Source organism: Neopelma chrysocephalum, unplaced genomic scaffold (assembly GCF_003984885.1).
Source record: "Neopelma chrysocephalum unplaced genomic scaffold, ASM398488v2 Primary Assembly neopelma1_194, whole genome shotgun sequence".
Lineage (NCBI taxonomy): Eukaryota > Metazoa > Chordata > Aves > Passeriformes > Pipridae > Neopelma > Neopelma chrysocephalum.
The window spans coordinates 231037-253973 of NW_020897856.1; the positions used below are offsets into that span (position 1 = coordinate 231037).

The following is a 22937-nucleotide window of genomic DNA, read 5'->3' on the forward strand; positions in this document are numbered from 1 at the left end:
CGTGTTTCCTATTTATCCAGCCTTTATTTCCAACATAAAACCTTACTACAACTTTCTCTGATGGGCTGGAAATCTGCTTAGTGCTCCTTATTCTTTTGTTGCAAAGGCATTTTTGATCAAAAGAGGCGACAAAAGACGGTGTTACCAGAAGGACTGAGGAAGTACAGCCTGAGCTTCACTTTCTCCCTCTTGGAAAGCTACTTTTCCCCATCCTTTATGTTATTTCCCAAGTTCTTTTTGTCCTTCCAGTGGACGCAGCTGTGATTCAGCATCTCTTCATGGGGCTCATCCCTCCGACCACTGACACACAGGTCGCTTGTCTGGTTGTGTCACACTATTCCCTTCCTCCTCTTTTGGCCACTTCTCTCCCAACACCACACAGCCCTCTCCTCCCTCAACTTCAATTTCCCCTTTAGGCTGGAATTCAAAGGGTACAAATAGCAGAACGATGCTCAACTCCCAAACCAACTCTTGTCAAAGTCCTTTATATCATCCTACTGCCCCATTTTCTGTCACTCACAGCATTCTGTGCCATCTTCACGGCCAAAACACCCAATAAAACCCACACCAGGAATGTTTGCCATCTGCCCTTGCATCTCTGCTGCAGCCACCGTGGTCCTTACGGGGGCTTCATGCCCCAAACCATCCCAGGCCTCACCCACACCAGGGCTCCAGTTGATGTCACTCCTCTAAGCAACAAGGAATGATGTGAAATGAAGAGCAGGGAATCCCAACCTCTCCATGCTCTTGGCAAATCACCTCCAAAAGACTTCAGTCAGCCCTGTTGATTCCCTGGAACAACTGCCGTGGTTGAGAAAGACATAAATCCTCTAAGATCAGTGTCCTGAGAGAGGGACATTCCTGCTGCTCTCTCAGTGATACTGAGCCTTCCCCACAGGCTTTGAGACAGAGACACCAAGACTGCAGGAGGTAAAATTAACTCTAAATTGATACTAATGAGTGATTTAAATAAGAAAAATAACCACTCACTTTTCCACAGTTACAAGAGGGCAAAACACCCACATCGAACACTTCAAACTTCTGCAGGAGTCTCGGGGGAAAGACACCAAAACACCGCAAAAAGCACATCAAAAGAAGGTAAGAAGTGACTTCACAGAGCAAAATCTGTGCCCTCACCATCACTCTCTATAAATCTTCAAGTATATGTAACTCTGGAGCCAGTTAAACCATTACTACGTAGAAGGATTATTTACTTTTCGCCCACTTTGGCAACTAAGAATTGAAATTAAATTGCTTAATAAACTTGCACAAACGTTTTTCCCTGTGCAGTCAGTGACCCAATCGACTCAGGAATGTGCAGGTCCCAAAGCAGAGGCACTGGAGCAGTTCCTCCTTGGCACATCTCACCTCACGAACAACTACAGAGCTACTAGTGCTACACGGGTTTTTTTCCTCCTACATGCCAAAAAAGGCAATGGTTTACTATCCAGATCTAGTTCTCTTGCTTTCAAGGGATTACAAAGCAGCTCCTCACTGTTATTTTCCTCTACTTTGGCTCAATTTTCATTTTTCAAAAAAAATGAAGGCAGCAAAAATTATTAGTCAAACAACCTCCAGCTGTGAGGAGAAAGGAGATCTGGAAACCCAGGCCAGGGTGGGACAGAGTGGTAAACTGGGGTTCTGGATGTGCACTCATTCCTCTTTTTGCCTCCCTCTGTATCACCCCTCAGCCACGAAACCCAGCACTGAACACACACACATTGCAATGGTTTTGTCCTGCTGCTGAATATACGAGGGGAGGATCAGGCGCCTATTTGCTGTAGGACACTTTCACAGCATTTCTGAGGATGGTATTGTCAAGGTGCCCAGTACAACAAGCAAGGGTCAGCACACACACCCAGCTGTCCCCTCTCTCAGCCCAGTACTCACTCCAATTCCACTCAAACAACGGCTCACAATCCCCAAGCCACCAGCTACTGTTCTGTTGAAGGAAGGTTAATATTAAACATCAAAAAGAAGAAAACTTTAGTAAGTTGAAAATGAAGTTGACCAACAGGTGGTAATGATATGAGTATTGCTGTGTATCATTGTTAATAAGCAGTTTGGAATTTAAAAATATATATTTTTATATATATATATATACTGCAGCCCATGTATCCCTTAAGATTATTCCAAAAGACGATTTTTAAAAAAAATCGGATTAGTACTGAATGAAAAGAGCTGGACATTTATAGGAAGCATCTATCTGGAGTAATTTTAGTCTATGTCCTCCTCCACATCTGAGTTCTGAAAAGGCTGTCAGACACATAGCAAAAGGTATGTCCTTCAAGGAGGGCCACTTACTCCACATGTCTCATTCTGTGTTTGCATGGGGTTAGCCTTTGGCTCCATGTCTTGCCTTTTTTGGTTCTGCTTCAGTTGGTTTAAAGAAGGTTTTGTCTGTGCAGCTCCAACAGTTTTGCTCGTCCACTGGTCCACCAGCTTGTGCAGGTCATCTGTGAACGTCCCTTTCTTGTTGTTACTGTTGTTGGCCTGAACCTGCAGCGTCGACTGCGGGAGGGGCTCAGGACACGTCACCAGGCTGTTGGTCGAGGATCCTGGAAAATCACACAGAGAGAATTGACAATGACGTCTCTGCCTCAGCTCTGCAGCTCAAACACCTTCTCATCTACTGCCACTCCAATGGTGGCTTTTCAGACTTTTAACCCTCCCCCTCCTGGCTACAGAACTCCTTTGCTTAAAGAAATGGTCCAAGTCCAATGGGTTTGTATTTTCTATCACGTCATGTTACCTTGGCCACTAACGTCTCTCTGGGGAAATTAAGGACAGGGAGAGAAGCCAGGAATGCAGCCCAGTAATGCTGCCATCCTGAGGCAGACAATACCTTATCAGAGACTACCACGAGAAAGTGGGAGGTGGGATGTATTGTCAAAACTGCAGGCATTCATAAAATTGATTTACCATTTATTTTGCTTACATAAGTTTACTGTCCTCCTGGAAAAATGTAATGGTTGCAGAAATTACAGGTAGGCCTGGCTCCTGCGCCTCAAAGGCTCTGGGAACCCACCATCTCTCTTGATGATGTCAGGACCATTTATCTGGCCACCTGCATATTTTTGGGGAAAAAACCCCATCAGGACCACGAATGTATAGAAGACAAAGGAGAGAGGACATAGTGGGGGTGAATTTTTGAGACAAAGATAAAGAACTTTTGGTACAGATAAAAGCAGTCAGGAAGAGTATCGACAGAGGTTTAAGTTTATATGTTCACTAGGGAAGAAAATTTTCTGTGCTTTTCCTGTATTGGTAACTACAACTCTGACACGGCAAGCTCATCAGGGAACTGCAACTGAAGGAGCCTGAATCTGACCTAAGCAGGAAATGTAAAGTAACTTTTCAGCTAATATATTTGAGATAGCTAAAGATTGGAAATAAAGACCATCTCTCCAAGCAAAAAGTTCATAGAACTGTAGTATAATTATTATATAAGCAAACATGAACATTCAGTCTTCTTTTCTCTGTCAATCAGTTACCAGCCAATGAAACCGAGTCCACTAATTAGTCCTACGGTTATATAGAATACGTTAATAACCTTTAAATGATCATGCATTCAACCTGCAATGTCACTTCTAAGTGAATACTGCTCAATCCCTTTTCCTTTACTTGGGGGAAAGTGAGAAAAATAAGGCTTTTGAGAGAAAAGCTCTTCAATTGGTGTTTAATATTTCATGCAGCTCAAGGGGGCCGGGATGGTTTTAAGCTATCAATTCCTCCAGCAGAGAACTGCAGTCATATAAAGGTGTGTATTTCAGAGACAAACACTGAACCCAGTTTCCTGGCCGCATGCGTGCACGTCTCACACACACACAGAACACCACAACTCTCTTGCAGCATGCGAGATTCCCAAGACATCACAGCACATGCATTAGTCTCAAAAGTACCACAATTTATATTTCTCGTATAAGTGCATCAGCTCTAGTTATTAAACAACTAGCTTTTAGTAAAAAATAATAATTAAAAAAAGCAAAGAACATCCCATGCCATGAAGGAAATACTGAGAAACAAAAATGGGATAGTTACTACTACTGTGATCTTTGCCTAGACATAGTCGTTTCAAGGTGGACCCTACAAGGTAAAACAATACAAGACACACAGAATTAGGTAAGACTAAACACAACGAATTGGACGGACAAGCTTCTGTACTTTTAAGCAATCAAAAAGTAGTTATTATGCAAGAAAGGACAGACAAAGTCAGCAGTTCAGGTGAGTAAAGGAAGCCTAAATAACTGGACAGCTCAAACCTTTCTTAATGTGCAGCCATTCAGAAGCTTTGGAAAGTACCACAGCATGCCAAAAGCAAGGGCTCGTGACTTAAAGATGCATTTGTTTGGGGTTTGGTTCTTTTTTTTTTTGGTGTTTTGGTTGTTTGTTTGGTTTTTTGTCTTTTCCTTTTTTTTTTTTCCAAATCGCCTTGGCTTCCTAATAGGAGGTTTTAATTTGTTAGCTATTAATGCAGGAAATGATGTCAATTCAGTTTGTGATTGGAGGCCAAAAATGCTTTCAGGAACAAGTCAAGCTAGTCTGGCTGCAAAGACAAACCATAAAACAACCCTAAAACTCCTGTTTTACAAGTCCAAAAAGATACATTGTTCTGCAGGTCTGAGGCCAATTGTTTCCAAATATTTTATTTGGTAGGATTTGTGTCTAAATGTGAGATTCTGAACTTCAATTGAACGGAACTGTGAATGAGTTTCCCTTATGCCTTGTCCAAGTGCAGAAAAATAATCCAGCAGAGTAGCTGAGTTTTAATTTATCTTAACTACGTGTTTTTTTCATTATTATCTCGTTCCATCCTTCATCATGATTTTACATAGTCTATTGACAGATAGCAGAGTGCCAAAGTACACCGAGACCCTGACTCGACTGTCAGATCTTGCCAGACATCGGCACCGTTGCTATTTGGGTGCCAAATTTCCTGAAAGGTATTTTGGACTTGGTAAGAAAAATATTGTTATGGTATGGGAGGAGATGAGTGTCTGACATGGGCTATGGAGAGTTCGTTGGGAAGAAGCACTTGAAAACATGAGCAAAATCAGAGTGGGGTAAAAAAGTAAGGTAGAGGATGGATGTGCTTTTTCTCTAGAGTAAACAGTGGAGGTACTTGATGTTACTGTGCCAGAAATAAAGCTTTAAACTCAGAGATTGCAGGTCCAGGCTGACACAGGCCCTGAATGAGTCTTCAGAGGAGAAAGAAGAGATGTCAGTCAGAGACTGAGGAAGAGAAAGTAAAGAAACAACGGAGGAAGTAAGGGAGAAGAGATGTTTGTGCTTGGATATGGGTGGCATGAGGAGGAACAGAGGATTGCTTTGAAAGAATTTCTTATTATTTCATGTAGTTCATATAGGTTTCTATCCTGGGAAAATCAGAAGGACAAGACTACAGCAATGCAAGCATGACCATGTTTAGTTCTCATCTCAAAGCCCAGATAAACACAGTCACATTCACAACTCAACCATCTGTGTTGTATTCTTAAATCTTTTCCCCTCTTTTCCCTCAGATATACCTTACCTTGCCTATCCCAAAGTTAGCTACCAACTCCCATTATGGAAAGAACTCCCATGATGGAACTGGCCGTGGCAGCAATCCTAGGAGGTTATTTCCTGCAGCAAAGGCAGTACTTACACAGTATGAATGCAAATGGAAAGCAGCTGCCTGCAAGAAATAAAAGCAGGCAGCTGACTGCAGTACGTGCTCAAATGCATGTAAAAATGTTTTAATCACCAGCCCCTCCACTTCCTGCACACCCAGGCACAGGTTTCCCTGCACCTCAGGTGCCAAATCTGCCCCAGGGCCTCCAGGCTTGTAGGGAAGTGACGGAGAGCGGCGACACTTGACAGACTCGCAAATACTGTGCGAGGAGAGTTGGCTTCAAGGAAAATATCACAGGAGAGTCGGTCACCAAAAAGAGAGCTGCTCCTTCCAAGCAGCATCACTCCAGCATGGGGCCTGAAAGATGGGAAACCTTCCCTAAGTGGTGATAGTCTGAAGCAGGGACTGACAGTCATCGGCTACAGCAGGTTTTGAATTCAAACTCAATTAAAAATTCACTTTGTAGACCTAATTCACCAGATTAATTGTATTACTGCTAAAATCAAGGTGTTTAAGAACTGTAAAGTTGGGAGATGAATCATAATTAAGACTTAATGTAAGACTGTGAAAGTTCAGCAGAGTGTTTTACCTCCAATTCCAGATTTCTTATCTGAGGAATTAAATAGCTATTATATCATACAGGACAGAAAAAAATCCACTGTCCAGTATTTGCACTCTAACAGCTGTCAAAAAGCTGGAAAGCTACAAAAAAAATGGAAATGGCAATAAACTGCTAGGCCATTTCCATAATTGCATATGCACATACAATATATGAATTGCTACAGACCTGACAAAAACTGCTTTATACAAGATTCCAAGCCTAAGCCAAATGGAGCTTTGAAAATTCCTCTCACAATCAGCAGAAACTCTTCCCTAGGATGCCCTTGCAATATAACACAGGAAAGGAACTCGGGCTAAAATTATGTTGGAGCCCATCAAAAATATTTTACTTCATGAAATGTATGAAGGAGAAATCAATATTGGACGGGGGAACAGATCAAAAGGTCCTGGAGAACACTGTAAAAGTGTTCAAGTTTGATGGATCTTATAACCAGAGCAAGACACTTGTGATACTGCCTTTAATGCATCTGAACATTTATTTTTCAAGTTGCTGCTGACTTTTCTGCTAATGCAGCAAGAGGTCTCCTGATGGAATATCCCACCTCCCCACTGGTTTTTCTTATTCAAACATACAGATTCAGAGCATTTCTGAAAATCTAGCACAAGCTTTCCCAACAGCTCTCAAACAAAAAATTCCCAGGGAAACCTTGATTAGTGAATAGGCCCAGGACTGCCTGGACATGCCCCTGAGCTGCTGGCCCTGGATGGCCACGTCTCAGCCCTGCACACCCGGCACAGGCTCTCCCTGCTCAAGCACCCAGACCATGGAACTCTACCTAGAATGGGTTGGGTTGGAAGAGACCTTAAAGATCATTCCATTCCAGACTTCCTGCCATGGGCAGGGACACCTTCCACTAGCCCAGGTTGCTCCAAGCCCCGTCCAACCTGGCCTTGGACACTTCCAGGCCAGGGCGTGGATGCAAACATGCTTAGTGCCTAGTCCAAATACTTGGTTTGCCTGCCTGCTGGGTCAACTGACATCCCTTCCAGAGAAACATGAGCCAGCTGGCACTTCCATCATTATCATCTTCAAATAATAGAATCAAAGGGTGGTTTGGGTTGGAAGGGACCTTTAAAGGCCCATCTCATTCCAACCCTGACATGGGCAGAGACACCTTCCACTAGACCAGGCTGCTCCAAGCCCCTTCCAACCTGGCCTTCCTCAAGCACTAATTTTCCTGAGGCCCCTGGTCACGGCTGCTCTGGATACCAGCTCAACAGAACCACCAGCTGTACGTCCTTCCAGTCCCATCCCCATTCCTGCACACACACACATCACCAACCTGCTGGGCTCACTGGGAAAACAGCTGGAATAACCTCCTGCCCCACCAGAACCTGCCCATAGCTCAGCCCTGGGGACCTGTCTGGCACCCCAAGTGAGAGGCAGCACTGGAAACCAGGCTGTGCTCTCAGGATTTGAATCTGCTCAGTGGTGACTCGGGATTGACGTGCCAGGGCTAGATGCCTGAAACGTGGTCCATCTCCTGGTGTGATTCAGGAATGGGGGAGTGCAAACCTCCTCCTGAGCACGGCGCCCAGAAGAACCTGAGAGAGCAGATGGGCTGAGAACAGAAAGCAATTAGTCATGCTGAGTTGTTTAAGCACCAGGAAACTTCACCACTTGAAGGATTTACATATTCCCTTGGTTTCATTCACAATATCCATGCACCCAAACATTTTTAATACACTAGTTTTTAATTGCCATCTCCCAGTCTTTTTAGATCCTACTGAATAGTAATTCTGTGGAAGATTCATGAAACGACTTCTGGCAATTACATGTGCAGAGGAAGAAATTACTGTGGTCGTTGTAACACCAAATGGGAACATTTGAGAACTGAGAATTCCCCTCAGGTTGGTTCTCAGAAAAAATCCCGGAATGCAAAATTGTCTCACGACTTCACGAGTTGTTAAAAACTTACATGACAATAAATTCAGTAAACGTCAGTTTTCAAGAACCTGAGTGCTCTGGCTTTCAGGGAGCTCAAACAAACAAAAAAAAAAATCAAGATTATTTTTTAGAATACTGTTTTCTTGTAAAATTAGGAGGAGTGTATTTGAGTGGTCTTGTGCCTTTGATCTGAACCATTTGGAGAGTGATGAGCGATGCAGAACTCCAGAATTAATGCAAACCCACAGTTATTTAACCAAACACTTCCTCAAAAACGTTCTCAGCTTTTCTAAGGTTATATGTAAGTGGCCTATAGTACCTGTTCAGCACAACATATCTTTATTGTACAAGCAAAATCCGTTTGCCTAAAAAGCAGCATCTACAATTGGGTAAAAAAGTCTTAATTTTTTAATTAAATAGCTTGATAGCATTTGGTGGAATTGCCAATTACTTTAGAAGTCAGACGAATAGGGTACAAATAGAAGGTGCACAGTTATTTGAGACAGAACTCCTGGATCCTAACAATCCATTTCCAAGTATCTAAAAATCTGATATTGCTTTTTACTTATTTATGCTTTGATGAACTGCTAATTGACTTCATCTCTGAGGTCACATAAGGTCATAAGAAAATAAACTGAGTCAAGTGCTTCAGCCAGATCAGCTTACACAAAAAGGTGATGGGACTCTCCCTTGGAGTAACCAGATCTTCTTGCTGCCACGAGTACATCCAAAATTGCTCATTTAAAGTAATTAAAGTGACATGGGGAAAAGCCCACCTAGGACACAGATTTGGAAAGAACTAGCTGGAGCACTGTTGTCTCAGCATTTCCACATGCAAAGAGCGGGGAAAAAAAATTAAAGAAAATAGAGTGGATATAAACAGTACTGTATATTGTGTTAATACAGCCCTTGTATGGAAGTTATACCCTCCAGTGACCTTCTAGAACTGTATCAGCTTGCTACATGCATGTCTTCAGAGTCCAAACATGTGTGAAAGAGACCATTCGTCTACAGAAGGATGGATTTCGTTTTGTTGTCGCTGGAACCGGGACAGCAGACATGTATATTTGCCACATTGCAAATAAAATTACTTCAACAGAAATCACATAAAGTACAAAAGCTTTGGTAAGTCCAGGGTAAAATTTACCATCAGGCTATATATAATAAATGATGAGATCTTCCACACATGCTTTTGGTGCCCAGGCACGAGCCAAAAGCAGTGCAAAAAAAGCTTTCATATGAAAAATTAATATAAATAAGGTGTGTTCATGATGATTACTTAAAAGAAAGCGAAAAAGAAAGAAAAGATGTTTCAGAAAAAGGGGCATCCTGCCAAACATATTAGAGATATAAACCATGGAATTGGAAAAAGGGGGTAAAAGAAAGATGGACTGTGATAAAATACAAAAGAACAAATACAAACAGATGGACAAAGACACAGGTCCACTGAGGAATCTGGTACGAGGTTTGCTACTAGATTTATAGGTCACTCTCTCAGACGTTTGGTGGAAAACCGTCCAGCCTGCAAATGAATATAAAGGGAAGAAAACAAAGACACTTATAAAGTACAAGTAGCTGTGATCAGATGTCCTAAACCATCAGTCAAATCAGCTTTGTTAGTTAAACCTCCACATCTCCCCCTTAACTTTGCCAAAGAGGAGCAAGTTCACTGACCATACACAAAGGATGCAATAACAGCAGAAGAGGACAGATAGATATTTTGTAGATTAGTTTGGCAGGATGTGCAATGAGAGGAAGGTATTTTAATCATCATTAGAACTTCCCATATGCATGGCAACAAGATCAGTCAAAGCCTACAACAGGGGCAATACACAGAGATCTCAGAGGTGGGGGCTGGGGAGCACAGCCAATCTACAGTCCTGCAGCTGGGACTCCAAAATCATGCACAAAGTGAACCCCTTAGAGAAAGGAAACATAATTTGGTCCCCTGGGTTTGGTTTTCTTTTAATTTTGTTTTAATTTTCCCTTGCATCTAAGACAGTTTAGTAGTTTATAATGAGGAACTCAGGGTCTACCAGCATCAAGGGCCTAAAAAAATGAACCAAAGGAAACAGTCTCCTAGCCTTCTGTATCTTTTTTGTTTTCCTTTCATTTTTTTCTCAGGAATCTGTAAGGCAGACTCCAGAGAAGGTGTCAGTATAAAGCCACTGAAAGGTATTTCCTTCCTAAAAATCAGGAATGTCTTGGGCATGCCTTCTCGAGTGCTGGAAACACTCGGAAAGATACTTTAATTTTGCTCTTCTGACAATACTGCAATAATCTTTCTAAAGACAAGCTAGTAGTTTGGATTCTCAAAGGTTCACGTTCCTCTATCACTCCTAAAAAGTTCAAGCCTAAGGGAAGGGAACTAATTTTAGCATGTGCTGGAAGAGACACGAAACAGCCGGCAAGAAAAATCACCTTGGCCAGAGCTTGCGTTGGCGTCGGCTCCGTCGGGGCCCAGGCCGGAGCAGATGTCAGAGGACAGAGAGGCTTTGACAGAGCAGGGCTGCTGGGTCTGCACAGCCTTCCCGAAGGTGGGGGGTGTGGGGAGGGTCACCGCGGCTGCGTCAGGGGAGCCCGGCTGGGATTTACTTGTTTCTTTGTGGGGCGAGTCTTTAGAGTCTGAAAGATTACCTGAAAGAGCAAACAGACAGAACATATGCAACAGGAAACTCTAGGAAACCTCCAGACAAAAATCCCTGCCTAAAAATAATCTGTAGCTCGGCACCAAGAGGAACAGCAGTTCACCATCCTGGTGTACTGTACGGAGCACAGGCTTTGGGGACAGCCTGCACCAGAAAACCACCTACACATCCTATCGCTGAGCCCACTTCTCCAAGGAGATCGTGGAGCAGAGGTTTGGTTCTTACAGTTTCTCTTCTGTGTTTTCAGGAGCCTCCCAAGGAGCACAGCTGGAATCAAGTGAGAGCTGCTGGGGTGCTGAGGAGGAGGAGGAGCGCACAGAACGATGCAGTGGGACACAGAGGTTTGCTTTGGTGTTGCTTCTGACACCAAAGGTGAAATTAAGCAAATGGAGAGGAATAAAAAGTTGCTGCAGACACGTGGAAATTTTTATTTATAGCTCTCTGAGTACAACTGTCATTGCCACTGTTAGATGCTTCTGCTGATAAATCCACATAACACATTTACGGCATTTGTATTCTGGCGTTTTTCAATGTTTTATATATTCTATATTCTCTCTATATATATTTCATACGTTTTGTATATTTATATATTCTATATTTTACCCAAGGTATCTATGTGTAGATTCATAGCTCTATGTAAATACTTGCATCTATACATCTATATATTTATAATTTCACATATATCTATATATAAATATCTGTATCTATGCATCTATCTACATATTCATAGATAAATACATATCTATAGATATCTAGATAATGTTTGTATGTATACTTCTGTATCTATACTTCTGTCTACACAGACATCTTTTTAAAACCAAAATACCTTTGTAATCGTTGTTACGTGGATTTATCAGCAAAAGCATCCAACAGTGGAAATTACAATAACATCAGTAATGTTATTAGAAATTGCCTGTCCTTGATCCACGAGGAAGGATTGAGGAAGGCCAAAAAAATGAGGAATCTACACTGTCCAGGGTGAGAAGACCTAGGCAGGAACACAGATTCTCAAAGGTGATGTGAACTTTAGACAGTGTCTCAAAACCTGGAAAATAACATGAAAGGAATGAATGAAGGAGAGTAAGCACCAGTGATCTGATTGAGCAGATTTCTGGGCTCTAACTGAAGGTCACAAGGATTAAAAAAAAAGAAAATTGGGACATTTAATGCAGAAATAAGCTTAAATTCTTTGGACTAGGGTAGCACGCGCATATAAGCCAAGATCCAGGAGTGGAGAGAGATGTAGGTTTTTTGGATAGAGAGAGGGAAAACAGCTAGAGACAACCCAAGGACCAACTAGAAAATGAATGGCCCGAGGATAAAATTGCCATTTTGAGTATGTGACCATAGGGGAAGGAAGTGAAATCCATGGACATCAGGCAAACTGCAGCTCAAGGGCTAGAAAGCATTGAACACTGCTTCAGTCCCTGCGGGAAAGAACACTCAGACTCAAGATGGACCACAGAACTTACTGCCTCTGAATGCTACTTGTCCCTTCTCAGTTGAAATCCTTCCCTAAAAGCAAAAACCTCCTAAACACTCAGTCTATAAAGATTAATGCAATGAAATTCGAAGGGGACCTTCAGTGACACTGAAAACAAAAGCCACCAGGTTTGAAACACAGGGTGGATACTGGAAATGCTCTGCTCCCCTAAATAACAGTGTGAACTAAGCTGAAGAAAAATTATTCATACTTTAGTATGAATACATTTCACTGAAGAAATAGGTACTGGGGTATATTGACATTTCCCAGCTAAATTATATTTTTATACTTTTCCAAGAGATAACAACTCAAGATTGTACTACTGTGTGAAAAATCTCACGCTACTTCAGATGGTCAAAACCTCATAGTTTTACAACTGCTTTTAACTCCCATCCTTTGGGGGAGCAAATGCAATCCCATCTCTTTTATATGGCATCTGGGAGGAAAAGGTAAACAAGAACAAGATACAGCACCTAATCAGTAGAGGATAACAGCACCTAAGAAGTGAATACAAACATCAATAAATAGCATTTGGACAAAGGAAGAGATGCAACCAGGCTGTTTTCCAAATTAAAGTGGAATATTGTTCTTCTGCCAAGCGCTGTAACTAATGCAGAGCAGGCAGGGATAGCTCAGCACTGGGAGCTAGGATAAATCTATCCAAACCCAACAAAAATTCCATCCTTTCCTGCGGGCCATCACACAGCAGAGCCACAGCTGACACGAGCAACAGGCGTAGGGAAACATCCCAGTGCACCTACTTGTGCTTGATGTTCCACTCCTGAGCTGCTGGACCAGAGGGTTTAAGAGTTTTCCAGCTTTCAATTTGTTTTTGCTGGTTCTTCGGCGCCGGCCGCTCGGCGGGGCAGAGTGAAGGAAGCCCAAGTTGGGAGGAAGGGGTTTCCCCAGCCGAATATAGAGTGCCTCTATCTCATTCTTCTGCTGGGTCTGGAGTTCAGCAATTTCTTTCATATGCCTACAAAAAAGTAAAGAACTCTGCAAGCGATGTATTTGACAAAGCACCACGTCTTGACAGTGTAATTAATTGTAAAAGATGAAACAAAACAGTCCTTGGTTATAAGACAATCAACTGCAAGTATGTGAAGTTGTAACTGTCTACCTGTGATGACTCCCCATCCCTGGAAGTGTCCAAGGCCAGGCTGGACAGGGCTTGGAGCAACCTGGCTAGTGGAAGGTGTCCCTGCCCATGGTAGGGAAGTGGAACAAGATGAGCTTTATGGTACCTTCCAACCCAAATCATTCCACGATTCTATGACTGATGTCTCAAATATTCATTTATAAGACCAAATCCTAGACAACTAAAAAGACTTTCAACATCCTCAGCCAAGCCAACTGATTTTGACATGAGATCTGGCTGGAACTTAAACAGCTCCAGAATTCCTCTCTTCAAACCAGTGACTTCAAAAAAGTGAACTCTCAAGGCAAGTACACCAGTGTGAAGAGTTCAAGATGAAGAAAAACACAAGTGTTTCCCATAAAAATGCCATTAGCACATGAATCATTACCTTATTTATACTGCAGATTTCACGATGCCATAATGTCAGTTTAAAGATTTGGTATAACTGTAGCTCTGTTTTAAAAAGATGCATCATCTGTATTCAGCAAAATCATTATACTCTAAGATAAAAATTAGTATTTTGGTTAAACTACCACCTAATGCTAGTTTTTACCCACCATCTGCCAGGAAACGAAGAAAATGTTCAAATTTAAAGCAGTCAGCTTTCCAGGCTGGCAGCATGACAGCCTCCCCGTTGGAAAGAGTAGCAGCAAAAATGGTTTGGGGTTTAAAAAAGTTATTACTAAATCATTCAGTTATTATTGAGCCATTGTTGAATTACTAACTTATTATTGAAGGCCAGGTTGGACGGGGCTTGGAACAACCTGGGCTAGTGGAAAGTGTTCCTCCCTATGGCAGGGGTTGGAACAAAATGCTCTTTAAGGTCTTTTCCAACCCATGTCATTCTGTGATTCTATGAATTGTTCTTCTATATGGAACTGGTAAATAAGGTGAAGCGTAGAAGGACGCACTGTGACATTTCGGGGAAGGTCTCAGTGATGCCTAATTTCACAGAATCACAGGATATGCTGAGTTGGAAGGAACCCACAAGGATCACTGAGTTAAACCCTTAGCCCTGCACAGGCCCATCCCCAAGAGTCACCCCCTGTGCCCCAGAGGATCATCCAAACCCTCCTGGAGCTCTGGCAGCCTTGGGGCTGTGCCCACTGCCCTGGGGAGCCTGGGCAGTGCCCAACCACCCTCTGGTGGAAAAACCTTTTTTCTATATCCAATCTAAGCCTCCCCTGAGACAACTTCCCCCCAGAACCAGTTTACTATTACAGATCTGCTCATCCTAAGCTGAGCTGCTGCCAAACTATGGTAACGCAAGCTTCCCTCGCATTTATTGCGACCCAACATACTTTTCTCTCAGGTTCTGCAATTCTTTCTTCATATCAGCATCTTCAAACTCCGAGTCATTATCACTGCTCATGTAGGACGACTGCGAGTGGAAGGACGTTATGTTGATGGTGGGAATCTTCGCCCCTTGCCCATTGGGCGACTCCAGGCCCGGGGAGCCGCCTTTGCCAGACCTCTGCAGGAAAGCAGCAGCCTTTTTGATCAAGTCTGTGGCCGCACTGCTGCTGGGGGGGGAGAGCTGGGCAGCAGCAGCGGGCTGCCGAGGGAAGGGCTCGTCGGCAGAGTCACTGGAAGCCTGGTCGCAGAGCACGTCGACGGACGAGGCCGTCTGCACCCGCCGCACGGCCGCCTTCATGTCCGGGCTGGAGGGCAGCTCGTCCAGGTACACGTCCGGGGGCGCCGAGAACCTCAGGCAGTGCGGGGACGCCAAAGTCAACTCATCCTGCGTGCTGACCACTGAAAACCTGCCGATGGTTTTGGCTGGGGTGCCGCTCTCCTGAGCCTCAGCCTGTTTGCCATAGGAACCAGAGTCTAGGGAGCCATCCCTGGGAAGGTTATTCATCGCCCCATCTGCTGTCGATCGCCGCGTTACACTCTCCATGTGCGCAGGCGAAGCCATCCTCTCTGCCTCCTCGCTCCTCTGGGAAGCTTCCAGCTGGGGAGTTATGCTTGATGATGTAGGTGCAACCTGCAGGAAACAAGAGAGATTAATTTTGAAAGCAACTGTAACAATCAAGCACAATCAAAACTGCTCCTTGTTCTGGTTACCTGAAGGAGACCTTCTGCTGGAGCAGCAGGAGCTGAAGTGATGCTTGCAGCTGGACCTGTTTTAAAGATGAAAAAAAAAATTCATGTCTCAAATCTTTAGTATAATAAAAGCCAATGTTTTTAATGTGATAAACTGAAATGTAGCACTGAAGAATAATTTACATACCCAATCTTTGTAATACAGGATCTATAATGCAGGAGGCAAAAGCAATGGCAATATAAAATATCTGCAGGTAGGCAGACCTATTGATTTGGGGAGTTCAGATAATAATAGAAGTGTGGAATTTCATTAGTCAGTTGAAAATTTTTAAGGAGAAAACCAGAAGAAGGATGAAACCTGCATGGTACATTGGGCCTGACTCCTACAGGGTTCTTGGTGTCTCAGAGACACACAATGACCATGGACAGGCCAATGCCTCACACCTTTACTGTGACATCAACACCTCAAACCTGAAATGAAGGTAAATGCACCCTGTCAAAAGTGGAAATTATAAGCCCAAAAGGTAGCCACTTGGACAACAATCACACCAGAAGCACAATATTAGTGGTAGGACTAATCAGTCAGTATTTCACCCCCCAGACACTGGTTTTAAAGTCAGACCAATGCACAGAAGCTTTTGAGAATGCTGCATTTGTATGGCACACACAGCACAGAGCAAGGGCACAGCCAAATCTGTCACTTCAGAGCTCTGAAATGGTGACATATAGCAATGCTGGATGGTTTCTAAGATACACTGATTTTACTACAAAACACTTGCAAACTCTCTCTGTTGCCTGTAGGGAAACAAGTGGATGCCAGCTACCCAAAACCCTCTCACTCTGCCCTAAAAGCAGGGGACAATCAACATCCACCAGGACCAGAATGGTCTAGCTTGTCACACAGAACTGGCAGCCAGATCTGCCACGATCTCAAAAAACCTATATATTATCAGCCCTCCCCAACCTCACCCATGACAGCAGGAGCAGTGTGGCATTCCTCAGCCTTTAAAACTTCCCATGAGTTTCAACAAAGCTAAATGGAGGTGAATTAATTGGTAAACTCGGGCAAATAAATAGGTGAATGGAGGCAAATAAATAGGTAGACAGGTAAATAAATACCCATGCTCTTTCTGTGGCTCCTACTATGATGCTATAAGAGGTGCTATTGTAGCTACAAGCATCTGAGGAGAAGTGATCCATGGGACTCCCTTGAGAATCCCCCATGATAAACATAATAAACTCCTACTGAATTCAGTTGTTTAAAATCTGCTGTTCCCATACAATATTCTTTCCAGAATTGGAACCTCCCTTTTCCATAAGTTACCAAGACTCCAGAATGAAATGTTTTAAACAGTGACAATATCTGCAGTGCCACCTTTGTTACAGTTCCCCAAAGACTGCAAGGGTGCAGGGAGATAAAATCTCATTCTGTTTTCTTCTGGAGTCTCTGATGGAGAGGATCTGACTCCTGTAAAACTTCACCCCTGAGGTCTGTGTGAAGACAGGGACACAAGACTCATGTGAAGCCAGCAGTGGCTCAGAGGGCAGAACCTGAGAGCACACACTCCCCCAGAGGGGCGACCCTTAATCATGCTATTTTTGTCAACACGATTTTCTGAAACCCAGGAATTCCGAGGGACTCTTTAAGGGCACTGGAAATTGACCTTTGGGAACGCAGCCTTCCATGTGAATATCCCACATCTACCCCAGAGACAGGAATTGCACTGATGGGTTAAAAGAAATCCGAGTTTTTAGGAAGGTCAACAGAAATGAGATGTTTATATCAAAACCAGGATCCTAAACAGCAGTGCTGGGCAGTGCTCTGGAGTCAGGAAAAGGTGAGCAGGGAGGGGACCTGGAGCAGGGACCGTGCACAGGCAGAGCTGCCTCAGTGAAGGAGCATTACCTGTTCCGCTTGCTGACCCACCTCTTGCTTCCAAGGGATGTGCACTGATGCTGGTGACCTCCGACTGGTCAAACTTCCAGTAAAAGGAAAAAAGAAACACAGTTTCAGTCTCACTCACAAAGCAGAATGGCACTGTGTTCTCCTTCCCTCACTCCCCCTCGCTGCCCTCGCGCTGTCGGGGAATATTAAACTATTTCACAGTGCCTGTGGAGGTGGCCTTTGAGCTTTGCCTCCAACTCCTCCATTTTTTTCCTTCCTTGGAAGAAATAAAGCAGTGGCAGTGTCACACTGGGAACTGCAGCACAAGTTACTAAAACCCAGTATATTATATATATATATATATATACATGCTTGGGGTTTTGTTCTGGTTTGATTTTCCAGCCAGACTGCATATTCCTCATCTGTATGTGTGCCTTCAGAAGTTCTACGTCTCTTTCCTTATTGGCACTGATTTTAACAGGACAAATTCCAGTTACTGGAGAGACCTAACACCTTGCACGGAGAGAGAATTTCATCTGCTGTAGAAAGTCATTTATCATTAGAAAACAACACACTCTGAACAGTCACTCGAGTGCAGCCACTTTCGTGTACCGTACAGTGTCTCTCGAACAGCTGACACAGTCCATCCAGAACAGCCTCAGCCTTGCTAGTGGGGATGGAGCTATCTCCTGAAATGCTACTTTTAAAATAAGATAGAGAATCCCAGAATGGTTTGGGTTGGAAGAGACCCTAAAGGTCACCTCATTCTATCCCCCTGCCATGGGCAGGGACACCTTCCACTACACCAGGCTGCTCCAAGCCCTGTCCAACCTGACCTTGGGCACTTCTAGGGATAGGGCAGCCACAGCTTCTCTGGGCAACCTGTGCCAGGGCCTGGAATAGACACTGATCTTCTAGCACAAAGTTCTGCAAATCTGCTGATTTAATAAACTGGAGATTTTATCTGAAAGAACGTGACATGGGGGCTCAAGGGTTCAACCGAGACACTGAGTATCCACTGCCCCAGACCACCTGCTCCTGCCTGCCTTAGAGGCTCTCAGGGCACTCTTGCTCTGACAAGCTTAGGAGGAGACAAAAGAAACCATTACAGGACACCTATGGAGTGTATGCCTTTGGCTGCAGCGTGTGGACAAGGCAAAGGTTCCTGAAGTGTTAGCTTTATCCAGACTGACTTGGAAGGCAGGAATCGTAACCACTGCCATTAATTTATATTTTTTAAAATTCCTATTAAAGCACAGTCGTCTTCATCAGAACTAGAGCGACTATACCACTTGTGTTTTGCATTCTTAAACTACAAAGAAATGAATGCATTTCTGCCTGCTTTGGACACAGGACACAAGAGGAGATGAATTAAGGTATTACACCACTTTTAAATCCAAAGGAAAAGTCTGGCTTTCACTAACAAGCATGTCTGTAAAATTAGTTAGGATGCATCCAACAGGAAAAATTCAAGAGAGCTTTCACACTGGAAAGCCAGTCAGCAGGCAAAGGTAACATACTCTGGAGTGGAGACATGAAAATGTTTAGGAAAGCAAGAGTTATACACACGTCCTACTGCAGGCATATGGGTGCTGAGCTCTGCCCCAGTGCTGGCCCTACAGGCTGGGTTTGGGGCAGAAAAAGAGCAGAACCACTGTGAGACTGACCGGTGGTGGGCAGGGCAAGAGCTCCGATGGCACGAGGGGCACCGGTGGCTTGGCAGCAGCTTTCACCTCCTGGCTGGTGTCTGAGACATTACAGCCTGGTTCCCTCCCATCCGACGTCAATGCAGGACCTTGTTCTTCAGGAAAAGGTGGCAAGGTAAATTCACTGTCACCCTGTTCGGGTGGCACAGAAGTGTCCGGCGTCCCAGCTGACGCAGAGGAAGTCGGCACATATTCCTGGTACAGCAAATTGCGCAGCTTCTCATCCAGGCTTTTAATCGTGTTGTCCACGAAGTCCACCCTAGGGGGTCCCTCCCCATCGGACTCGGTGGTGCCAGGGGGGTTCTGCTGCTGCAGGAGCCCGACCCCCGCGCCGGGGCCGGACACGGGCTGTGCCGGTGGCACCACGGCCAGCGGCTGGGCTGCAGCCAGCGGCACCTGCGTGGGGCTCTGCAGCTGGGACCCCGCCAGCCCCAGCCCCTCGGGGGCAGCGGGGAAGGGCTGGCTGGCGAAGGCGAGCGGCCCCGTGCCGGGCTGGCCGCCCTCCGGCAGCGGCGGTACCTGTGCCACCGGCTGCCGCTCCAGGACCACGGTGTCCGGGAGCACCGGGAGCGGGCCGGGAGCCGCGGGCACGGCCTTGTGTGGCCCCACGCTGCAGCAGGCGATCTCCACGTCGGGCACACACGCAGCCTCATCCGCCGGCGGCTGCAGGTGTGGGGCTGTGGGGGCGGCGTCGGGGAGCTCCTCCAGCCCCCCCGGATGAGGGGGCACCGCTGCCACGGCTGGGGGGTACTCCAGCTGGGCCCCGCCAGCTGCCGCCTGCTCCGGGATGTTTGGGGCAGATCCCAGCAGTGCTGGGGCTGGTAACTCTGCCTGGCTCGGGACGCTGGTGGAAGCTGCTGCAGCGGGAGCTGGTGCCAAGGATGGAGCAGCTCCGAGGGGGCTGTCACAGACTCCTCCAGGCAGAGGAAGCTGTTGCCCAGCCCCGACCTCAGGTACGTCTGTCACTGTGGAGCTCACGGGCTGCTCATCCTGCTCCGGGTCTAGAGAGAACACAAATGAAAGGTGAATGTTTTAAGGAAAGAAAATCACCGCCACACCCCCCAGCCAGCTGCAGGGACAACCCCTTAGAGCTTCCCACCAGAAAACAGCTGTTATACACATCAAATTAGAATTTGCAGATTATGCAAAAAATATTTCACTGAAAAGGCACTGCAGTGACCAAGACTTCATCTACCTAATAGCACAAGGTAGAGCTAAAATACTGACACTATTCTGAAGCTCAAATAAAGATTCCCAATTTGGCTCAATACCAGGATCACTCCATAAATGCCCAACTTAAAATTCATCATTTTCTTCCTCCAACTCAATGAAGTGAAACCATCACAGCCAAGTCAGGTGAGGATAGAAGAGAGACAACACAGCAGCTCCAGAGCAGATATTTCTATGAAGTTTGGACATACCTGGCCCTTCTGCCTGCTGGGCACTGGGAGGTACTGGAGGGGAAAATTCGGGGGCATCCGTAGTTGGATTTTCCACCACAGGACATATAATAAACCACCTTTTTCCAGTATGCAAAACTAGGGATGAAAAGAAAATAACAAGTAAACACAAGAGTTTCCATTGTCTCCAGATCGTGTCCAAACCCTAATTTCCACGTTCAGAAAGAAAATCAGAACTTCTACAGTATCAGCCAAGAGTAGACCAATGACTTCGAATTTGATCCTCATCCCTTCTGGAAGGCAGACAGTGGTGCCTCCCAGTTCTGGCAAATATTTGAAGTTATTTGAAAATTTGTTTTCAGGTATTCACACTTTTAGAAGAGTGATAGTTACGTACATGAACGTTTCATTAGTGGAACAGTGGATAGTTTTCTCACAGTGGTAAATTTGTTAATTTTGTCAAGTTTATGCAGCTGAATTTTTCCATGTTGGAAGTTTCGTAGCTAATATTTCCTTCTACATCTTCTCTCAAAGCCTGTCATATCTTATATGTAAATGGCAAACTTTCAGCAGAGAATCACAGACTCACAGAATGTGCTGAGTTGGAACGGACCCATCAGGATCAGAGTCTGACTCTTGGCCCTGCAGAGGGGCCCAACAATCCCACCGTGTGCCTGAAAGCATTGTCCAAATGCTTCTTGAACTCAGACAGGCTTGATAGCCAGGTCCCTTCCATTTATCCCACCACCATGCACTTACAGAGAGAACCATGGGCCAATTCCCTCCCCATCCCGTTTGTCTGTACGACCCCTAAGATACAGCTGTGTTTAGAGGCCAAGATACTCCAGGAATGCCAACATAGTTTCCCCCTGGAATACCAGAGTAGCTGGAAACTGAGGGGTTAGACTCTTCAATTAAATTACCAATGCAAATGTAATCTTTTAGCTTCCTCTTGTAAATATATTTATTGTTGTGCTCAGAGGATGCTTCCCTGCACCTTCTTGACTTTTCCATCAATTATCAGCTTGTGTCATTCAGGGCTTCCCTAAACATCCCCAAATGTCCCATCTATCCCAGTTAGCCCTGCAATATTCCAGTTTGTTAACAGCAGGGATCACTATTACACCCTTATTTCTAGATATATTCCAACCACCAGTGGTTGCAAACCTCTGCATGAACTCTTCACTGCCTCAAAGCTTGAGATTAAGTTGTATTCATAGAATCATAGAGTGGTTTGGCTTGGAAGGGATCAAGACCACCTTGTTCCAACCCCATGCCATGGGCAGGCATACCTTCCACTAAAAATTTAAAGGCACACTTACCGTTTTGCTGATACACAGGTGTCTTCACTTGAGACTGACGCTTCTCCTGTCAAAGAAACAACAGAAGAACGAGCTCTATCAGTGCAAGAGGAGCATCATCCCAAGGAGCACTCATATTGTAAGGCTTAACAAAGTAAAAGCATTATTTTTCTAGCTAAGAAACTTCTTACTTTTTTTGAACACAGGATGCAAAACTAATTTACAGCATCTGGCTGTAAAGAGAAATGAATCAAACTAGAAAACTTTATTTAGCATTTCTTACCTCGCTCATTTCCAGCCTATCAGCATCTTGCTGGGGACTCGTTCCCTGGTCAGAACTTCGCTCTCCTTCTGTATCCTCACTGAGCATATCTTCTGCTTTATCAATGATATCTTTCATTTGCTCAATAAAAGTCTCTTTTTCACTCTGCAAGATGAACTCATTCTCTACCTAGACGGCCACACCAAAATAAAGAGGAAAACAGTATTTTTTTGATTAATGCCTCATTCCACAGCTGTCAGACAGCTTGGGCAACAAGCACATGGGAGAAGGAGCTGCCTGAGGCAACCTGGTGCACTGAGAGCCCGTGGGGAGCCACATCTCACCATGTAAGTAGCGATTTCCTCCGGCGCATCACCATCCAAATCAAACTTGAACGTCACCATTTTGTGGTTGTGGGTTTCAAGCTGGCACTCCACCATCTTATCCCCCGTGTTACACACCTGCACGCAGAGATTAACAACCTTTACTCCTGGCAAAGCCAAAGGAATCCCCAAGTTACCCTCCAGCAGGTTGTACTTGCATTTAATATGGTCAGTTTGGGTCTGTTGGACTTCTCCTGGCGCGAACGAGCGCGCGTGGACTTCTTATGCTTCTTCGAAGACTTTCCTTCTTGTTTTCCACTTCCCATTGCTCCTTCAAAGCTGTCACTCATCTCTTTACCCGAAGCAACATCTGGACTCATGTAGCTTTATAAGGGAAAGGAAGAACAACCCCAAAATAAAGCCAGAGTCACACACAAGGGAGTCACACATAGGTAAGCTACACAACAAGAGAGGTGGCAAAAAAAAGGGCACATTTGCATCTTTTTTGGCCAAACTGAGTCAGCTGGAAGATACTCAGTGAGTGAAGGGCACATTCTCTGGCTACCACACCTACCAAGAAATGATCCATTAATGTTTCTGACAACACCATAGGGAAAATCTCATC

The 22937-nt window shown here is 44.6% G+C and overlaps 1 protein-coding gene across 9 annotated transcripts in view; it reads right to left on the reverse strand.

Moving 5' to 3' along the window:
- The window catches only part of WNK2 (WNK lysine deficient protein kinase 2), a 118802-nt gene that overhangs the window by 15785 nt on the left and 80080 nt on the right, over positions 1-22937 (reverse strand). For 3 of the 9 annotated variants that reach the window (XM_027702709.1, XM_027702711.1, XM_027702704.1), the window contains 14 exons: positions 22531-22696; positions 22334-22450; positions 22011-22178; positions 21749-21794; positions 20448-20564; positions 18988-20027; positions 17342-17405; positions 15457-15512; positions 14691-15376; positions 13013-13227; positions 10542-10757; positions 9544-9642; positions 4042-4086; positions 2305-2558 (listed from right to left, as the gene is read on the reverse strand). In XM_027702709.1, coding sequence (XP_027558510.1) covers positions 2305-2558; positions 4042-4086; positions 9544-9642; positions 10542-10757; positions 13013-13227; positions 14691-15376; positions 15457-15512; positions 17342-17405; positions 18988-20027; positions 20448-20564; positions 21749-21794; positions 22011-22178; positions 22334-22450; positions 22531-22696 — 3289 coding nt within the window. Of the gene's footprint in view, positions 1-2304; positions 2559-4041; positions 4087-9543; positions 9643-10541; positions 10758-11621; positions 11814-13012; positions 13228-14690; positions 15377-15456; positions 15513-17341; positions 17406-18987; positions 20028-20447; positions 20565-21748; positions 21795-22010; positions 22179-22333; positions 22451-22530; positions 22697-22937 lie in introns of those variants that run through there. The other 6 variants (XM_027702710.1, XM_027702706.1, XM_027702712.1 and 3 more) reach the window with 5 other exon arrangements.